Source organism: Caenorhabditis elegans, chromosome X, assembly GCF_000002985.6.
Source record: "Caenorhabditis elegans chromosome X".
Taxonomy (NCBI): Eukaryota; Metazoa; Nematoda; class Chromadorea; order Rhabditida; family Rhabditidae; genus Caenorhabditis; species Caenorhabditis elegans.
In genome coordinates, this window is record NC_003284.9 from 12,461,695 (window position 1) to 12,480,697 (window position 19,003).

A 19,003-nucleotide genomic window follows, 5' to 3' on the forward strand; every position below is an offset into this window, starting at 1 on the left:
AAAAGAAAGAGTAAAACCAGAAGATGTCAGTGTTATTGAAATAATTTAACAAGACCTCCAGTGTCAATTTGATCAGAATGAACTTTTGTATCCAAATCTCAAAAGTGCATTCCAAAATAGATATCGTTTTAAAGATCTAACTGGTTCCCGATATCTCAAAACGCCGAGAATCTGTTAGATTATGCAAATTGTATCTACCGTAGCTCAATCAGAAACGGATTTTTGTGACAAACAAAATGGCCAAAATTTGTAGTCGAAGATACAAATGGTTTTAACATGTGAGTAAAATTTTTTAATTCGTTTGGTTTAGTTTTCAGAAAAATGATAAAGATTTTTTGAGAATTGAAAAAACACAAAGAATTCAAAGAAGGTTATGAAAAAAACGCTTTGATTTTAAAACAAAAATGAGAATGTTTAGTTTTATAAGGTAACCTTCATTTCCTTTGCTGTTTTAATAATAAATCGTCTTAAATATTACTGTTAACGGTGATGAAATGTATACTTAATAACTAAATCAGGTTTTCTGTTTAATGCTAAAAATGTTTTGTGGAGCATTTTAACACTGTTAGTAAGCTGATTTTGTGCGCGGTACAGGTATAATCATAACAGATCATAATAATTTTTCATGATCAAAAGTTGGATAGAAGAAGGGACGACTCAGAATTTGAGTTTACAAAATCAAAAAATTCTGAGCCATTACTTTACGATTAGGCTTTTTGGAATTAAGGTTGGGATGAGTCTATAAAGTTTGTATTAACCACACAAGTCTTCTAACACTTGGTAGTTTAAGAATTTCTAGCAGAAAATCTAACATCAACCTAGAAAGAGATGAACGAATATAAACTTGTTCGAACCATGAATGTGTCGATTTATATGATCTCGGAAGAAAAATGTAATATTTCGATACATTTTCTTGTATCTTCCTCCCTATTTGGTTACAATCCAGGATGCCATTTTGCAGTACGTATACTTCAATTCTTATAGTCACACAGACAAAAATTGGCATTTACACGGGCGCACAACAACAAGAGCAATCACAATAATTTGTGGACAAACACAAAATGTTGTACGAGCGGGGACGGTAGCGGACAATAAAGACAGAATGTTCAAAACTGACCGGAAGCTGACCAAACTGGATACACAGTTTTAGTATTGATTGGGATGGAAACTGATATTTTGTTATTCAATACAGCGGAAAATAGTGTAGGAGTCAAATTGGTGATAACTCGAAAACAATCGCAGAAGATGTGTGAAGAGGCGTGGCGAGCACCTACCGTAGGAATAAGGGGCTCAGTGAAGGTAACAACGTCATCTGCCAATCATGAAGTTTCTGAAATAAATTATTTCTAAATTTTACACATTGATTGATTAGAAATTATTAGACTTAACAATCGGAGGTGGTTTTTTTCCCGAAACTTGACATCACCAAACATTTCATAGACTACAACTTTGCACAATAAACTTTAATACCAACGTTTTTGAACATATCAGTTATTCTGATTTTTTATATATTTTTACGTGAACATATTTTTTGTCGGTAGTTTTATTTCACTAAATGCCAACAAGATAGTGACGACAACTTGGAAAATCATATTTATTTTTTGATTTAAATCTACAAAAATGTCAAATTTTAAAAATACTTCGAAACTGTTGGGAGACTTCTGGCAGTAATCAAAAAAAATTTAGCACACTGACAAGAAGGGCATCTAAGGTGTGGAATCAAATAAGCTAGTTTAAAATTATTTTTTTATTGCAATTTCGTTTTGAGTACTGTAAAAATTGTTATAAATAAATTTTGCATTTCAAAATATTTGTCAACTTCTGTTTACATCTTTCTGATTGAAAGTTAATATTCTTCAGCCAATATTGACAACCCTGAAGTAAGTTTTTTTAAGTTTACCAATTACTTTATCAATTAAAAAAAGTGCTTTACCGCATATTTTTGAAAGTTTGTATTCCATCTTTCGAAGTTCTATTTATTATAGCCTATAAAAATTAACAGCTTAACTTCAGTTGCCTATCAGTTATTTTCTTCAACAAATAAACAGTCAGAGACTATTTGCGGAAATGTCAAAATGGCGAAAGCTCAGCATTGTCCACATATCCTCGGTAGTTGATTTGAAATGAGAAAATTGTGCAATTGTCTCACCTGCCTGCTTATTATAATAATCCTTTCAATTACACTGGCTAACGCTCAAGATGAGCAGCACTCCCCTAGGTAATTCATTACATAAAATGTAATACATTTATACATTTAACTTTTCGTCAATGTTCTTTTGAACCAATATGTTCATAATTGTTTTCGAATAAATAAATTTTTGAATCTGTTCCAGAGAAAACGAAGCATCTCGTGACAACTCCGACGTTTGGCTCGTTGTAATTCTGTGTCTTTTATTCTGCTTCGCATTACGTCATATGAACGACTTTTACGTCGGTGAATCGGTTTGTTGAATCACTTTGTATCATCGAAAATTTCAACTCATATTTTCAGGTCACGTTGGTTGCAGAGGGAGAATTTTCTCATCGGTTCAGTCGGAAACAAACTAATAAACATTTGGAACGTGTTGAAAAAGACTTCAATGACATGTTCCAGAAACTTTGCGAGAAATATGAAAGAGATCTGGATTCAGATGGATGCTGCGATTATTATGAGGAAAACAAACCTTCCGAGAAAATTCCTTGAATATTTGATTTTGTTTTTTTTTAGTTTTTAGTTGGGAACGTTAATAAATAGTGTTGTTCTAAGGGAATTTGTTTTGTTAAAAGAACATGTGCAGTTTTTGTTTTACGTCTAATATATAGCTACAAAATGTTTTGAATTTTGAAAATTTGAAATAATTTAAAAACGTTGGATCATTAGTTTTCAAAAATCTAAAAGGTTATGATCTGAAAATAAAATTTAAGCAATTCTGGAATGAATGAAACAGGAATGAATGAACAAGAATATCTTTTGTGCTGTTATTGGTTTTATCAGGGAGTCGAAACATTTTTTTTTCAAACAAAAATTGACAACAAATACATAAATAAAATTCAAAAATCTCATTCAATAATAAAATGTAATCACATAACCCTCCTTATTTTGTTGGGAAATCGCACTTTCCGCAATCCGACCTATTTGCTCCAAACTCCTCAATTTGAATTGTAATCTCATGTACATTATACGTTTGTTTCAACATTTTTCGAGTTTCGCGTAGAATTGACTGAGATTGACTATTGGCGTCAATTTCCAAGTGTACGGAGAGTGCAATCTGGAAAACAATTTGGGTTAATCCGCTTTGAGTGTCATGTCTACCTTGTCCATCGTCAAACTCCAAATTCTCAAGTCATGAACCTTTTTAACACCTTCTATATCTTCAAGGGACGAAAATACTTTCGCAAAGTCAATGTTGCTAGGTCTACCTGAAAATTTTAAAAGTTATGGAAATCAGCGAGAATTTTGGGAATTCAAAAAAGTTAGATAATATTATAAACTGAATTTTTGAAAATAAAACAATTTTGTTTTTTTTGTTCCCGCCTTTCGAAAATTTTGAAAATTTTGCAAGGAAAGAGTAATCTGCTTAATTTGAATGAAAAACAGGTTTTTGTCAAAACTGCTGAAATCTCAAGGCAATAAAATTTTTAAAATTATTTTTTTTTTCAATAAAAAAACATTATTTTGATACTCCGCTAAAAAGCTAGAAATGTTGTTGCCACTGAAACGTATCACTGACCTTCCAATAAAACAATCATAGCATCTCTCAATATGTAGATAGTGGTGCATAGCACAATAACCGAGAAAACAAGTGTACAAATTGGATCAATAATAACCCAAGACGGCTGAAACAGTGATCCATTGTGTTTGAAAAATTACAGAACATTTGATAAGACGTCATTGTTTGCCGAGAAAAAAACACTCACCTGGAAATAGATAAAAAGGGCAGCAACAAGAACGCCCAAACTTTGTAAAAGGTCTCCCAGAACGTGAATAAAAGCTGCTCGGACGTTGATGTTATCGCCGTTGCCACCACCATGAGAGTGACCATGAGAGCTTCCGCCTCCGTGAGAATGTGAATGACCACCAAAGTACAACAATGCAAGCATGCTTAAATTTTGATTTTGAATATCAATTAAGATACATATGTCACATTAGATTTGTTTCGAACTCAAAAAAATTTCTTTGAAAACCGTAAGTCCGTGACAGCCTAATTTTTAGTTAAAAGAAAATAACATGGACAGACATTTTTCTGACATGTCAACATTCCTGGGGCTCCCACCCGGATAAAAGTTCATGCCAAATATCGATTTCAAATCGAAGTAAAAAAGTGTATACCAGTTAATAAAGCTATCAGACTCGTTTCATAAAAACACTTACACCAAGTTTACAACCACTCCAAGAGCGGCTGTCAAAGCCATAATTCCTCCTTCTACTTCATAATCTCCGCTGACAATTCTCATAATTGCGAGAACAACTAATACTCCAGTGACTATCCAAATAAGGAAAACTGAGAAAAATGCTCCCAAAACTTCTGAAATTCATTTCAAACTATGTCGCTCAATTCTTCCAACTACCCACCGGCTCTATGAAACCCAAAGCTCATTTTTTGCGATGGTGGCCGTCTTGCAATGTACAGAGAAAACAGCGAAATGAGCACTGACGCAAAATCAGTGAGCAAGTGTGCGGCATCTGTGACAATTGCGAGTGAGCCCGCGAGAACACCACCAATAACTTCGCAAACCATAAAAAATAGGCAGAGCACGACGGTGAGCCATAAAATTCGCGTTGCTGAAACAAATAGTTTGAAGAAGGTTTCATTAGGACTCGAGTTTGGCAGAAATTTTAAAAGCAATACCTCTCCGATTGCTATCATGTGAATCTGTTGAGTCAGCTTCATCGTGGCAATGAAAGTTATCATAGGTGACTGTGGTTTTTCTACCTTCGTCTGTATTATAAATGTGAGGAACTCTGTAATACAAAAAGATCTCATGTTTTTTCTTTGGTAATACGTCATAGAAGCACAGGAAATCACAACTCTGATATAAACGAACATCAACTACATCACAAAACTAACCCATTTTCAAGTAGTGGTGCTCGTTCAGAAATCATTATGGATTATGGAGAAAAGGAAACCGATTAGGCCAATCGATTTTGTTTTGATAGAATTGAAGACGCAGAATAATTGTGTTGTGTATAGTGTACGAGAAAATGGAGCAACTTGTATATGGGCACTGTTATCATTATTGAATAGCGTGCGGAGGTTTAGAGAAGGAAGTTGTGTGTTATCAATCATAAACTAGAACATGTCTCGAGGCATTTGAATTGGGGGTGGTGGACAGTAACTGTCTGTAATAATAATTACTCCTGACCAGGTTGCAATTCGAGTTTTGATAAGCATAATTATACCTTGTACATTGTGGGTTTTGTGCTGTGGACGTTTTATTGTGACATCCCCATAAGCTACAAGAACAAAAATGAAATGTAAAAGTATTGAAAACGTCGTACATTTTATATCTGAGTAGTATCCTTTGCTTTAAATGTCCATAAAACTAATTTTATAATCAATAAAACAACGTTTGTAAATCAACTGAGTTTACAAGTAGAGACATTGAGGGATACTTTCACTATGCTAAAGTGATAATCGACCAAATAATAACTTCACTTTGGTATTTATTCCTGTCTTATAAATGTTATGTATGAATTAAATTCATATGCATATGGCTCACTCTGACAATTTTTAATAATCTTCCAGATCAATATTGACTACCGATGCGGGTGGTCTTTTGCTTTGAATTCTGCTGAACTTTACACCCCGAACAGCAATGTGTGCTTCAGCCTAAAAAAAAGTAAGTGTGTTAATCAGTGCCCCCGATTCTTCATTTTTTGCCCCTCTCTCCCGTTTCGTCGGCAAAAGAAGAGAAAATAAAGATAAGTCTCAAGATAGGTTGGTAATCGCTAAAGTGGTTGTGTGGATAAGAGTAGCAAAATGGCAGGAAGAGCACTTTGCGCGCACACACTGTACTCATTGTTCTGGATAAAATTCTCTCGTTGTTTGCCGTCGGATGTCTGCCTCTCTGCATTGAGCCGGCTTCTTCACTATCTTTAGTTAACCTAAAATGCCGTTTCTTTTCTCGTATCCCCACTATCCCGTTGAGGTTCTCTGCTCTCTTCGCTCCCTACCGCCAGCGAGCAACTATCCGTGGGGGCGCCTTGCTCGGAAGATGGGGGGGAAGAAAGAAGATTTTTGCTATTTGCACTTGAGAAAGAGACTTTTCCTGCGTCGATGGTTAGAGAACAGTGTGCAGACACTTTTCAGCTACCTAGAATTACAATTGGATATCCCCGCCTCCCAATCCACCCACCCAGGGAAAAAGAAGGGCTCGCCGAAAATCAAAGTTATCTCCAGGCTCGCGCATCCCACCGAGCGGTTGACTTCTCTCCACCACTTTTCATTTTAACCCTCGATCGTCAGACACAGAAATGGATTACGAAAACGACCCAGGATGGAAGTACCTTCGCCGCAGTCGCGAGGAGATGCTCCAGGTACTTTTATAAAGCATGGTTTTTTTGTCTAAAGAATGTTATAAGCTTGCTTAGTTTAAAAAAAAAAATCATCTTTATAAATTTTCACTTTTTTACTTCCATTTTTAAAGGATCAATCCCGCGCATATGACTCCAAGAAGAACGTCTGGATCCCAGATTCGGAAGACGGATACATTGAGGGTGTCATCACTAAAACCGCTGGAGATAATGTAACTGTGTCCATTGGACAGGGAGCCGAGGTAAGTGAATTTTAAAACCACTTATTTGTCAATTATTATGTTGCTTTTTTCTGTAGAAGACTGTCAAAAAGGATGTTGTCCAAGAGATGAATCCACCAAAATTCGAGAAAACCGAAGACATGTCTAACCTGACTTTCCTTAACGATGCTTCCGTATTGTACAACTTGAAAGCTCGTTATGCTGCTATGCTCATCTATGTAAGAACTTTGTTGTTATAGTTTTATGATTTAACATATTTTCTTTTAGACTTATTCGGGTCTTTTCTGTGTTGTCATCAACCCATACAAACGTCTCCCAATTTATACCGATTCCGTTGCCCGCATGTTCATGGGCAAGCGCCGTACCGAAATGCCACCTCACTTGTTCGCCGTCTCTGACGAAGCCTACAGAAACATGCTTCAAAACCACGAAAACCAGTCTATGCTCATTACCGGAGAATCTGGTGCAGGAAAGACTGAGAACACAAAAAAGGTTATCTCTTACTTTGCCGCTGTCGGTGCTGCTCAACAAGAGACCTTCGGAGCCAAGAAGGCCGCCACCGAAGAAGACAAGAACAAGAAGAAAGTCACACTTGAGGACCAGATTGTCCAAACCAATCCAGTTCTCGAGGCTTTCGGTAATGCCAAGACTGTCCGTAACAATAACTCCTCCCGTTTCGGAAAGTTCATCCGTATTCACTTCTCCAAGCAAGGACGTGTCGCTTCTTGCGATATTGAACATTGTAAGTTTGAAATCATTTCGAATGTTTGACCTGTATATATTTAAAAATTTTCCAGATCTTCTTGAAAAGTCACGTGTGATCCGTCAAGCTCCAGGAGAGCGTTGTTACCACATTTTCTACCAAGTCTTCTCCGATTACTTGCCAAACCTTAAAAAGGACCTCCTTCTTAACAAGCCAGTCAAGGACTACTGGTTCATCGCTCAAGCTGAGTTGATCATTGATGGTATCAATGACAAGGTAATACTGATCAAAACATGACGAAATGCAGATATTGTTTTCTTGTAGGAAGAGCATCAGTTGACCGATGAGGCCTTTGATATCCTCAAGTTTACCCCAACTGAAAAGATGGAGTGCTACCGATTGGTTGCCGCCATGATGCACATGGGTAACATGAAGTTCAAGCAACGTCCACGTGAAGAGCAGGCCGAGCCAGATGGCACAGATGGTAAGTTAGAAACGGGAAGCAGTAGATTTTTGGATTCTTGGAAACTTTCCTTCTATTTACTTAAGATCTCATGAGAGCGTGGGATGAGCGGGACAGGCATATAGAGTGGATTTAGCGGCGGGGTTTAAAGTTTACCTACTCATCCCCATCGACTCTTCACTTTTTGCCTATGACAATGATTTTAAAAAAATGTTTCAAAATTCCAACACTACATAGGATAACATAACATAGCATACGTTATTATCACAAATTCTTTGCAGATGCTGAAAGAGCCGCTAAGTGCTTCGGAATTGACTCGGAGGAGTTCTTGAAGGCTTTGACTCGTCCACGTGTCAAGGTCGGAAACGAATGGGTGAACAAGGGACAGAACATCGAGCAGGTCAACTGGGCCGTCGGAGCTATGGCTAAGGGACTCTACTCCAGAATCTTCAACTGGCTCGTCAAGAAATGTAACCAAACTCTTGATCAGAAGGGAATCTCTCGTGATCACTTCATCGGTGTGCTTGATATTGCCGGATTCGAAATCTTCGACTTCAACTCTTTCGAACAGCTTTGGATTAACTTCGTAAATGAGAAGCTTCAACAATTCTTCAACCATCACATGTTCGTTCTTGAACAAGAAGAGTACGCTCGTGAAGGTATCCAGTGGACCTTCATCGATTTCGGTCTCGATTTGCAAGCCTGTATTGAACTCATTGAGAAGCCACTTGGTATCATTGCTATGCTTGATGAAGAATGCATCGTTCCAAAGGCTACTGATTTGACCTTAGCCCAAAAGCTTATTGATCAACATTTGGGCAAGCATCCAAACTTCGAGAAGCCAAAACCACCAAAGGGAAAACAAGCCGAGGCTCACTTTGCCATGCGGCACTACGCTGGAACTGTCCGTTACAACTGCTTGAACTGGCTTGAGAAGAACAAGGATCCTCTTAACGACACCGTTGTCACCGTTATGAAGGCTTCCAAGGAGCACGCTCTTATTGTTGAGGTCTGGCAAGATTACACCACCCAGGAAGAGGCCGCTGCCGCTGCCGCCAAGGGAACTGCTGGTGCAAAGAAGAAGGGAAAGTCTGGATCGTTCATGACTGTTTCTATGCTCTACAGAGAATCTCTCAACAAGTTGATGACTATGCTTCACTCTACTCACCCACATTTCATCCGTTGTATTATTCCAAACGAGAAGAAGGCTTCAGGAGTTATTGATGCCGGACTTGTGCTTAATCAGCTCACCTGTAACGGAGTGTTGGAAGGAATCAGAATTTGCAGAAAGGGATTCCCCAACAGAACCCTCCATCCAGACTTTGTTCAGCGTTACGCTCTTCTTGCTGCCGATGAGTCTATCATTGGAAAGACTGATGCCAAAAAGGGATCCGCTCTTATGCTTGCTCGTTTGGTCAAAGAGAAGAAGCTCGAAGAAGAGAACTTTAGAGTTGGTCTCACCAAGGTCTTCTTCAAGGCCGGAATTGTCGCCCACTTGGAAGACTTGCGTGACCAGAGCCTTGCTCAACTCATCACCGGACTTCAAGCTCAAATCCGTTGGTACTACCAAACAGTATGTCTATTTAATAATACAAAAATGTTCAAATAATGATTTTTTATTACAGATTGAGCGCAAGCGCCGTGTTGAAAAGATCACAGCTCTTAAGATCATTCAAAGAAACATTCGCAGCTGGGCTGAGCTCCGCACCTGGGTGTGGTTCAAGCTTTACGGCAAAGTCAAGCCACTCGTTAACTCTGGAAAGATCGAAGCTCAATATGAGAAGCTTCAAGAGACTGTAGCTACTCTTAAGGACACTGTGGTGCAAGAGGAGGAGAAGAAGCGCCAACTCCAAGAGGGTGCGGAACGTCTCAACAAAGAGACGGCTGACCTCTTGGCGCAATTGGAGGCTAGCAAGGGAAGCACCCGCGAAGTTGAGGAAAGAATGACCGCCATGAATGAGCAGAAGGTTGCCCTCGAAGGAAAGCTTGCCGATGCCAGCAAGAAGCTCGAAGTTGAAGAAGCTCGTGCCGTTGAAATCAACAAGCAAAAGAAGCTTGTCGAGGCCGAATGCGCTGACTTGAAGAAGAACTGCCAAGATGTTGACCTCTCATTGAGAAAGGTTGAGGCCGAGAAGAATGCCAAGGAGCACCAGATTCGTGCTCTTCAAGATGAAATGAGACAACAGGACGAGAACATCTCTAAGCTTAACAAGGAGCGCAAGAACCAAGAAGAGCAGAACAAGAAACTCACCGAGGATCTCCAAGCTGCTGAGGAACAAAACTTGGCAGCCAACAAGCTCAAGGCTAAACTCATGCAATCTCTTGAAGACTCCGAGCAGACCATGGAGCGCGAGAAGAGAAACCGTGCTGATATGGACAAGAATAAGAGAAAGGCCGAAGGAGAGCTCAAGATTGCTCAAGAAACCTTGGAAGAGCTCAACAAGTCAAAGAGCGATGCCGAAAATGCTTTGAGACGCAAGGAAACCGAATTGCACACCTTGGGAATGAAACTCGAAGACGAGCAAGCTGCTGTTGCTAAACTCCAAAAGGGAATTCAGCAAGACGAGGCTAGAGTCAAGGATCTTCATGATCAACTTGCCGATGAGAAGGATGCTCGCCAACGTGCTGATCGCTCGAGAGCCGACCAACAGGCTGAGTACGATGAGCTCACCGAGCAACTCGAAGACCAAGCCCGTGCCACCGCTGCCCAAATTGAGCTCGGAAAAAAGAAGGATGCTGAGCTTACCAAGCTCCGTCGTGATCTTGAAGAGTCTGGACTTAAATTCGGAGAGCAACTCACTGTTCTCAAGAAGAAGGGATCAGATGCTATTCAAGAGCTTTCCGATCAAATCGAGCAACTTCAAAAGCAAAAGGGAAGAATTGAGAAGGAGAAAGGACATATGCAACGCGAGTTCGATGAGTCCTCTGCTGCTCTTGACCAAGAAGCCAAGCTCCGCGCTGACCAGGAGAGAATTGCCAAGGGATACGAGGTCAGACTTCTTGAGCTTCGTCTCAAGGCTGACGAACAATCCCGCCAGCTTCAAGATTTCGTCTCCTCAAAGGGACGCCTCAACTCCGAGAACTCCGATTTGGCCCGCCAAGTCGAAGAATTGGAGGCCAAGATCCAAGCTGCCAACCGCCTCAAACTCCAATTCTCCAACGAATTGGATCATGCCAAGAGACAGGCCGAGGAGGAATCCCGCGAGAGACAAAATCTTTCCAATTTGTCGAAGAACTTGGCTCGTGAGCTTGAACAGCTCAAGGAATCCATCGAAGACGAAGTCGCTGGAAAGAACGAGGCTTCTCGTCAACTTTCCAAGGCTTCCGTTGAACTCGATCAATGGAGAACTAAGTTCGAGACCGAGGGACTCATTGGAGCCGACGAGTTCGATGAGGTCAAGAAACGCCAAAACCAGAAGACTTCGGAGATCCAAGATGCTCTTGATGCCTGCAACGCCAAGATTGTCGCACTCGAGAATGCTCGCAGCCGCTTGACAGCTGAAGCTGATGCCAACCGTCTGGAGGCTGAGCACCATGCCCAAGCTGTCTCTTCATTGGAGAAGAAGCAAAAGGCATTTGATAAGGTTATTGATGAATGGAAGAAGAAGGTCGATGACCTCTACCTCGAGTTGGACGGAGCTCAACGCGATGCTCGTCAACTTTCCGGAGAAGCTCACAAACTCCGTGGACAGCACGATACCTTGGCTGATCAAGTTGAAGGACTTCGTCGCGAGAACAAATCTCTCAGCGACGAGACCCGTGACCTCACCGAATCACTTTCCGAGGGAGGACGTGCTACCCACGCTCTCTCCAAGAACCTTCGTCGTTTGGAAATGGAGAAGGAAGAACTTCAACGTGGATTGGACGAGGCTGAAGCTGCCCTCGAATCTGAGGAAAGCAAGGCTCTCCGTTGCCAGATCGAGGTTTCCCAAATCCGTGCTGAAATTGAGAAGAGAATCGCCGAGAAGGAGGAGGAATTCGAGAACCACCGCAAGGTTCACCAACAAACCATCGACAGCATCCAAGCTACTTTGGACTCCGAGACCAAGGCCAAGTCAGAGCTTTTCCGTGTCAAGAAGAAGTTGGAAGCCGATATCAACGAGCTGGAGATCGCCCTCGACCATGCGAACAAAGCGAACGAAGATGCCCAGAAGAATATCAGGTAATTTATAAGTTTTTTTTTTGTGTACACCAACTTTTTCATTCAGACGCTACTTGGACCAAATCCGCGAGCTTCAACAAACCGTGGATGAGGAACAAAAGAGACGCGAAGAATTCCGTGAGCACCTTTTGGCTGCCGAGAGAAAACTCGCTGTTGCCAAACAGGAGCAAGAAGAGCTTATTGTTAAGCTTGAGGCTGTAAGAATTTTGTTTCGGAAAATCCCCTTGTATGTGATTTTTTTCAGCTTGAGCGTGCCCGTCGTGTTGTCGAAAGCTCGGTGAAGGAACATCAAGAGCATAACAACGAACTCAACTCCCAAAATGTTGCCCTCGCTGCTGCCAAGAGCCAACTCGACAACGAAATTGCCCTTCTCAACAGCGACATCGCTGAGGCCCACACTGAACTTTCCGCATCCGAAGACCGTGGACGTCGTGCTGCCAGCGACGCCGCCAAACTTGCTGAGGACCTCCGCCACGAGCAAGAGCAATCTCAACAACTTGAGAGATTCAAGAAACAACTTGAAAGCGCTGTCAAGGTATGTTCGCTTTAAGAATTCGCAGTTTTTTGGCCGTTCAGTGTAAAAGCGATATTTGTTTGTTTTAGAGTGTGCATCTTTTCCCACCGTCGCAACTACTTATCCTTTTGCGCGTCACAGATTTAAAGATTGTGTAAATAGAAAAAAAACGATCAGTTATATCTTTCATCCAATCCATCTTACAGGATCTCCAAGAGCGTGCCGACGCCGCTGAGGCAGCTGTCATGAAGGGAGGAGCCAAGGCAATCCAGAAGGCTGAGCAACGTCTGAAAGCCTTCCAGAGTGACTTGGAAACCGAGAGCCGTCGCGCCGGAGAAGCATCCAAGACCCTTGCTCGTGCTGACCGCAAGGTCCGCGAGTTCGAGTTCCAGGTTGCTGAGGACAAGAAGAACTACGATAAGCTCCAAGAATTAGTTGAGAAACTCACAGCCAAGCTCAAGCTCCAGAAGAAGCAACTCGAGGAAGCTGTATGTTTCATAGTCGATAAAATTTCAATTGTAAATATTATTTCAGGAGGAGCAAGCTAACAGCCATCTTAGCAAGTACAGAACCGTCCAACTTTCCCTTGAAACCGCTGAAGAGAGAGCCGATTCCGCTGAGCAATGTCTTGTCAGAATCCGAAGCCGAACACGCGCCAACGCCGAGCAAAAGTAGATCAACTGCTCTAATTCCATCTCGTTTCTCTCTTTTCTTTCAATCTCTTTACCCGTTTCTCTTCCCCTACGTCCCCCAAACCTACCACTGCACAGTAACACATACACATTCAACGTGTCACAATAAAAGCCCATCAACACCTTCTCTGTTGTTTTTTTTCTTCAAATGCATTTTTTTCACTTTGTTTAATAATTTTTACGCATCGGATTTGTAGGATAGTGGAAATTTGTCCTTCAATGCTTCAATTGATTCGACACTTCTCAATATTTTTGATCAATAAACCATTGATTTTCTATTTAGAAGAAGATCACTGTAAATAACACCAAAAACATCACAGCAAAAAAACTCCCACTCAATTATATTACTGTTTTTATTGAAACTAGAATAAATTTGAAAATCTTCAAAGCATACACAATTAAAAAAAACGAAAAAAGAAAAAGTCCCGTTGATTCTCAAACTTAAATTTTTAAACTTGTCTGAACCATGTTGTAAGTTTGTAAAAGTTTCCCAGTTGTCCTCGAACAGTTAACCAGGGAGATCCTGTCAGCTAGTTTAATATTATTTTCAGCTTTGAAACTAACGTTTCGTGTCACAAGAATATCAAAAAATAAACTTTATTAAAAATATCTAATAATGGTTGAACCACATATTTTACAAGAAAAATTCAAACATATTTACACTTTGTGATTTTAATGCGTTCATAAAAAAAATATCAAATCCTTGTTGGCACCATACTGACAACATGAGACATTGTTGCAGGAGACCTTTCCGCTGTATAAACTTCTCCTCCAATAATTCGTGTGCCGCGTTGACATGTTAAGATAGCAACAGCCACTTTTCGTTTGTTGAGACTACCAATGATCAAAAATATAGGTGTCATGAATGATATAGAAAACGTCATGAACGACTGGAATGTGATGAGATTGATGTTCGTTTGTCCACTTGTCAACACATAAAACTTTGCAACTGTGAAGACCTGCAAATTTAGCATTTGTTTGTGTTGCCTGGTTTAGTTTCTAATCTATCACAGTGCGTGTCTGATTTAGAAATGAACTCAGTTTCAGCTGCAGACTACGACACAATCACAAACTGAGCAACATTTTGATAACTATCTGGAAATAGAAAACAGTTTTTAGAGCTAGTAAAAAAATTGAAATTGGCATAAGTTTTCTCTAATAAAGCAGGTAAAACTATAATTCAAGTCGAGTGTAAACCTATAAAAAATGCGGACTGTTTTTCTAAAGTCAAAGGTATATTGAAGAGAACCTAACAAAAAACTGTAAATTATTTAAAAAAAATTGTAAAAACACAATAAAACTTTCAGATTTCTAAACGTTTGATGTCATTGTTAATGAAACAAATTTGAAATTTGATAGAGCGCATTTTTAAATAAAATATGAAATGAGCATCTCGTATGTACAAAGAACACCTTCCATTTATTGACTTTAATTAATTTTTCAACATTGCAGAAATTATGAATTTAGCTAAGGCAAAGCCCTAAGAAAAAACAAAGCAGGTTTCTGGACGAACAATTCCGCAACATTTTTTGGCCATTAGAAAGATAATTTTCAGCATGATAAAAAACATTCCTCTTCTAGGTATCATAATTATGCACGTCAAAACATAAATTGCTCGGTAAGACTAAAAAACTGACCATTAGTAAAATAGCAATTGGCACTGTTTGCAGCAATACAGTAACGTGCGCAGACATCCCCGATCTGGATCTTTTATCGATGTGGCGTATTATTATGATGCTCAGCAAAAGCATAATAAGAGACAAAACCATCGTGATCATCTCAAGCTAAAAACTATCATAGTATTCAGAGTATATCGAAAAATTCTCACCCATGGAATCTTGTTTGAAGCAAATATTTTGTTAATTGCAGAAATGATTGCAACAAAGTACAACATTGTCATGTTGAATGTCAATCTGGCTCTGCAAAGTTTAGATATGTTAAATTTTTTTGACATGTTTCATCAGTAATTACCCCGTCATCAGCTTTCTTCCGAGTTTTTCAATAGTAAGAAGCATGAATCTTTGCATGGAGGAAATGAAGATAAGGTAGTAAAATATTGTTGCAACAATTAGAGATCCATGAATTAGTAAATTTGTGAACACTGTAAACAATTTCTGTACATTTAAATTTATAACTTTAGCTTACGCTTGTATAAAAAACGAATCCATTCAGATTTTCCAGTGAACCCGTCGGTTACTCTTATTATCAAAAGTATCATCAAAACTATAAACGATCCAACAATGTGAACAGAGCTTAATGTCACCAGATTGAAATGAATCGCATAATATGATCTCTAAAAGTGCACCTTATTAAAAATGTACTAACGCAGAATAATGCTAAACTCACTTTGTCGTCAGTCCTTTTTGTCATGTAGTACAACCAGACGACTAAAACAAATGGTACAACACCAATACATGAAACTGTGAAATCTAATTCATGCTCAGCATCTTGCTGAGCACTTGAGTTGCTAGAACTCATATCCAAGAGTGATTAAACTACCAAGGGAGTGTAAGAACCACAAATGTTTTGTGATTGTCAAATATCAGATTGCAATTTTGGAGCAAAGACTTGATCAGCCTGTTACGTTTCAAAGCCTTGTTCAAATACATCTACTTATTCTAGATTTCACCTGTCCCGTTTTGTAAGGACATTTGACGTAGTAAGTTAAAAGGTTATTGAAAATTAATGCTAGTGCATAAAAATATCTAATGAACATATTGATAGCAAGGCAATGCAAAAACGCGAAGGTTCTAATTACCGAAATTCAGAAAGGTCCTGAACAATGAAGACAGACATTCTTTCATACATTTTTATTTGCGTTGGTGCAATAGAAATATCAGAACATGCTCTTTGCATTTAATGTTTTCTGTCAAACGGATAAAAATTATTAAAAAAAAAAATCTCGCCAATGCAACATTTTGAAGAGAATCTAAGTGAAACCAAAATAAGAAGTGATAATCGAAACTATGTTTGTTTCTAATGCACAGTCTTAACCAAAAAACACATTTTCATGTAAAAAAAAACTATAATTCGCAAACCGTTTTAAAGTGATATGAAGTTTTGAACTTGGAGTTTTTGAAACATGACGATTTGTTCGAATCAGCATGGAAGGCTTTCAACTAAATTAAAAAGTGATATAAAGAGCAACAAAAATTTTTATTCCACGGCAATGTTAGATTCAATTGATTGTTTAAAACTGCCTTTTTGCCAACCTATCGGTTGCAACTGTTGGATATAAACTTTTTCGAATATTCTAGTATTTTGTCAGCCGTTAAAAAATGCGTTTTAGAAGTTGAAAACCAATACTTGAAACAAAAACTAATGTAACTAAAACTCTGCAAAAGCTTCTAGAAAACTAAAATAACGTTCATTTTTGACATGGAATTGGAATTATAACATATCTAATTAGAGAGCCGTTACCAGAGATATTAGATTTTTTAAAATGCTAAACATATGAGTGCATTTTTTCAATAAAGCTTTAGACCGATTTTGCCGGAAATTGACTTCTACGATAGATACACATATTACTAGTTTAATCTATTATATTCAACAGTTGTTCAAATTTGTTTGCGTCCCCCCGTTTTCCTGCTTTATTTTCTTTCTCGTTTGCACTAACAATATGAATTGTATGCCCTGTTTCATATGTTATAAATACCCTGTTATGATGAATACACTTGCTGATAACAATAAAATTAACAACGTTACTCTTTAAATATTAACAGAGGAGAGGGTATTCGATAACAAGCACTTTATGTTTCAGGTAGTATCAGAATTGTCCTTTCACGTGTTTTCTATAATGATAGGACGGTTTTATGAAAATATTTTTTAAAAGTATAACCAATTGTTTTCCAGTTTAAGTTTAAATTTTGAGCAACATTCATTTTTCAAAATAATTTTTTCACTTAAAATATTTTTTTAATAGTGAAAACGATGAAGATTTTACAAATGTTTTTCCCCTAAAAAAGGGAAGACATTTTTTTCACAGCAACTCGCGTTATATCCTTCAAGTACTTTTTTTTATTTTTTAACATTTTATTGTAGTAGCTTCACCAGTTATATTATTCCATAGCATCATGTTTAATCACTTTTTATGGTTGAAGCTTCTGAATTTGAAAGGTCATCACTAGCTTTCAATTTAATTTTTTTTATTTCACAAAGCATCGCCCACTTTCCACCCCACACAATTTATTTTATGAATCGCTGCTTGGATTGCCCAAAAGCACACACAAGTGCACATTGGTCCTCGTACATAATTCAATGCCATAGTAACACACTTAGCATCCCCCGGCCGTTCTCGACGACGATTAGTGTAGTCCTAGCCAAAAAGTGTTCACTTGCACTTTTATTTTATTCAAATGAAGTGCGGTTCCATTTGGTGCTACTATGCTACACGTCACGTCGTTTTTTTTCCACTCGTTCTTTTTGTGTATACTAATGCAAAGTGTTTGTTTTTCACTGCGGGGTAAATTTAATCAACAGAGGTTCATATTTCTTGTGTATTGTTTATAAGATCATTCTTGTTGATACTTTTACTTTTGGAACAGTTTTGACAAGAAATGTTAGCTTTTATGTACTAACAAATCAAAGTGTGATGTGAAGAAATACCAGAACTTTCAAAGCCACTTGCAAGAGTATACACAATAAAAGTTTTCGTCGTCGATATTATTTGAAAGTGTTCCTTTCTTGGAAAAAAATTTCTCATGATTTGCTTTTTATTGGTTTGGTTTTCTAGAAGACATTGTTTAATATTTGAAGAAAATTGTCGGAAAAAATACTTGGGGTTCACTAAAAAGTTATTTTTCAAAGTATTTAGAGATTTCTTATTAGTGTAGTTGCGCGGTTATCGAATTTTGTATTTGAAAATTAAATTGTATACATACAAACATTGCAATATCGCCTACCTTACTACCGTACTAATTTTCCATCAAATTGTAGGGGTGTAAGATTAATATAAATTGCAAGAATTATTTTTGTGAAACTGATTTGACGCCAACTAAAAATATGAATGTTTTTCCATTAGGAATTTCAATGGCCATTTTAACTTCGAAAATTGACTTTACCCTAAAAACAAAAAAGTTTACAAAACAAATATTCCACAAAGTATTGCTCGCCTGTCAACAAGTCAATGCTAAACTATTAGGAAACCCAATATTTTCTCTAATACAACTACAGTCACAGGACAATCTATTATATTGTAGAATTTTCTCTGCATATTATTGAAATTTAAAACTTAAATTTGGTTTGGTCTTTTTTTCAAACCCAGTGGATGTTCGTCTGTTGAGCTTTAGAAAAGAAGGCAAACAGTATTAGTCAATGACTGATAAAATTATGCACAACCGAAATAAAAACTAAAGACAAGTAGAGAAAATACAGTATATCATTTTTTTTTCTATGAATTTTTGCTTTAATTAGTGGTTTCTTTATTTGGTTTATAAAATAAGATCGTAAAGTAATATAGCCGCTATCCCTTCCCCGTTTATTACCTTACTACTATACTTTTAGTGACCCACTTTCCATTTTTTGTCCGTCTTCCATTTTCGCTTGCCCACTCCTCTTCCTCCGCAACAAAAATTCTGCGACAGAACAAACACTGCGAGAGCGCCACCTCGTCCTCATCTACTGTGGTGGCCTTCTCACTGTCACTGTGCCGGGGACTCTTTTTCTCTGACTCTGCCCCCCCCCCCCTTGCCTCTCCGGTCGTTTGACCGGCGTACTGGCAGTGTGCCAGCCGGGG

General features: G+C 38.4%; 4 protein-coding genes and 4 non-coding genes across 9 annotated transcripts; 3 read left to right on the plus strand and 5 right to left on the minus strand.

Moving 5' to 3' along the window:
- Positions 1-903: 903 nt before the first annotated feature.
- On the minus strand, positions 904-988 carry T18D3.11. The gene has a single exon (NR_072274.1). It is a non-coding gene; the product is annotated as an Unclassified non-coding RNA T18D3.11 (non-coding RNA).
- A 1,121-nt stretch (positions 989-2,109) lies between these two features.
- T18D3.5 (uncharacterized protein) lies at positions 2,110-2,750 on the plus strand. Its single transcript, NM_077689.3, has 3 exons — positions 2,110-2,218; positions 2,334-2,442; positions 2,492-2,750. The coding sequence occupies exons 1-3, from the start codon at positions 2,124-2,126 to the stop codon at positions 2,681-2,683; spliced, it is 396 nt and encodes a 131-aa protein (NP_510090.1). The 5' UTR covers positions 2,110-2,123; the 3' UTR covers positions 2,684-2,750.
- Positions 2,751-2,945: 195 nt separating this feature from the next.
- cdf-2 (Cation efflux protein cytoplasmic domain-containing protein) lies at positions 2,946-5,223 on the minus strand (the record flags this gene model as incomplete). 2 transcript variants are annotated; one of them, NM_077690.4, is made up of 8 exons in its annotated part: positions 2,946-3,248; positions 3,293-3,399; positions 3,711-3,816; positions 3,898-4,081; positions 4,352-4,505; positions 4,553-4,762; positions 4,830-4,942; positions 5,049-5,223. In NM_077690.4, 8 exons carry the CDS (start codon positions 5,081-5,083, stop codon positions 3,075-3,077), a joined length of 1,083 nt encoding a protein of 360 aa, NP_510091.2. The 2 variants fall into 2 exon arrangements, with proteins under 2 accessions (NP_510091.2, NP_001300381.1); NM_001313452.1 differs by lacking the exons at positions 3,711-3,816; positions 3,898-4,081; positions 4,352-4,505; ... (1 more) ...; positions 4,830-4,942; positions 5,049-5,223 and having other exon boundaries at positions 3,075-3,248; positions 3,293-3,301.
- Positions 5,224-5,886: 663 nt separating this feature from the next.
- Positions 5,887-6,048, minus strand: T18D3.10. The gene has a single exon (NR_072276.1). It is a non-coding gene; the product is annotated as an Unclassified non-coding RNA T18D3.10 (non-coding RNA).
- On the plus strand, positions 5,887-6,242 carry T18D3.14. Its single transcript, NR_072275.1, has one exon. It is a non-coding gene; the product is annotated as an Unclassified non-coding RNA T18D3.14 (non-coding RNA).
- On the minus strand, positions 6,118-6,255 carry T18D3.13. The gene has a single exon (NR_072277.1). It is a non-coding gene; the product is annotated as an Unclassified non-coding RNA T18D3.13 (non-coding RNA).
- Positions 6,256-6,366: 111 nt separating this feature from the next.
- Positions 6,367-13,654, plus strand: myo-2 (Myosin-2). Its single transcript, NM_077691.5, has 12 exons — positions 6,367-6,517; positions 6,628-6,756; positions 6,813-6,953; positions 7,003-7,477; positions 7,533-7,714; positions 7,763-7,922; positions 8,183-9,474; positions 9,527-12,063; positions 12,110-12,260; positions 12,308-12,598; positions 12,784-13,065; positions 13,112-13,654. Exons 1-12 carry the CDS (start codon positions 6,455-6,457, stop codon positions 13,250-13,252), a joined length of 5,844 nt encoding a protein of 1,947 aa, NP_510092.2. The 5' UTR covers positions 6,367-6,454; the 3' UTR covers positions 13,253-13,654.
- A 202-nt stretch (positions 13,655-13,856) lies between these two features.
- Positions 13,857-15,747, minus strand: F45E6.1 (Serpentine Receptor, class Z; the record flags this gene model as incomplete). The annotated part of the gene is made up of 6 exons (NM_077692.3): positions 13,857-14,228; positions 14,907-15,053; positions 15,098-15,188; positions 15,241-15,370; positions 15,415-15,562; positions 15,616-15,747. The coding sequence occupies 6 exons, from the start codon at positions 15,745-15,747 to the stop codon at positions 13,965-13,967; spliced, it is 912 nt and encodes a 303-aa protein (NP_510093.2). The 3' UTR covers positions 13,857-13,964.
- Between the last annotated feature and the right edge of the window lie 3,256 nt (positions 15,748-19,003).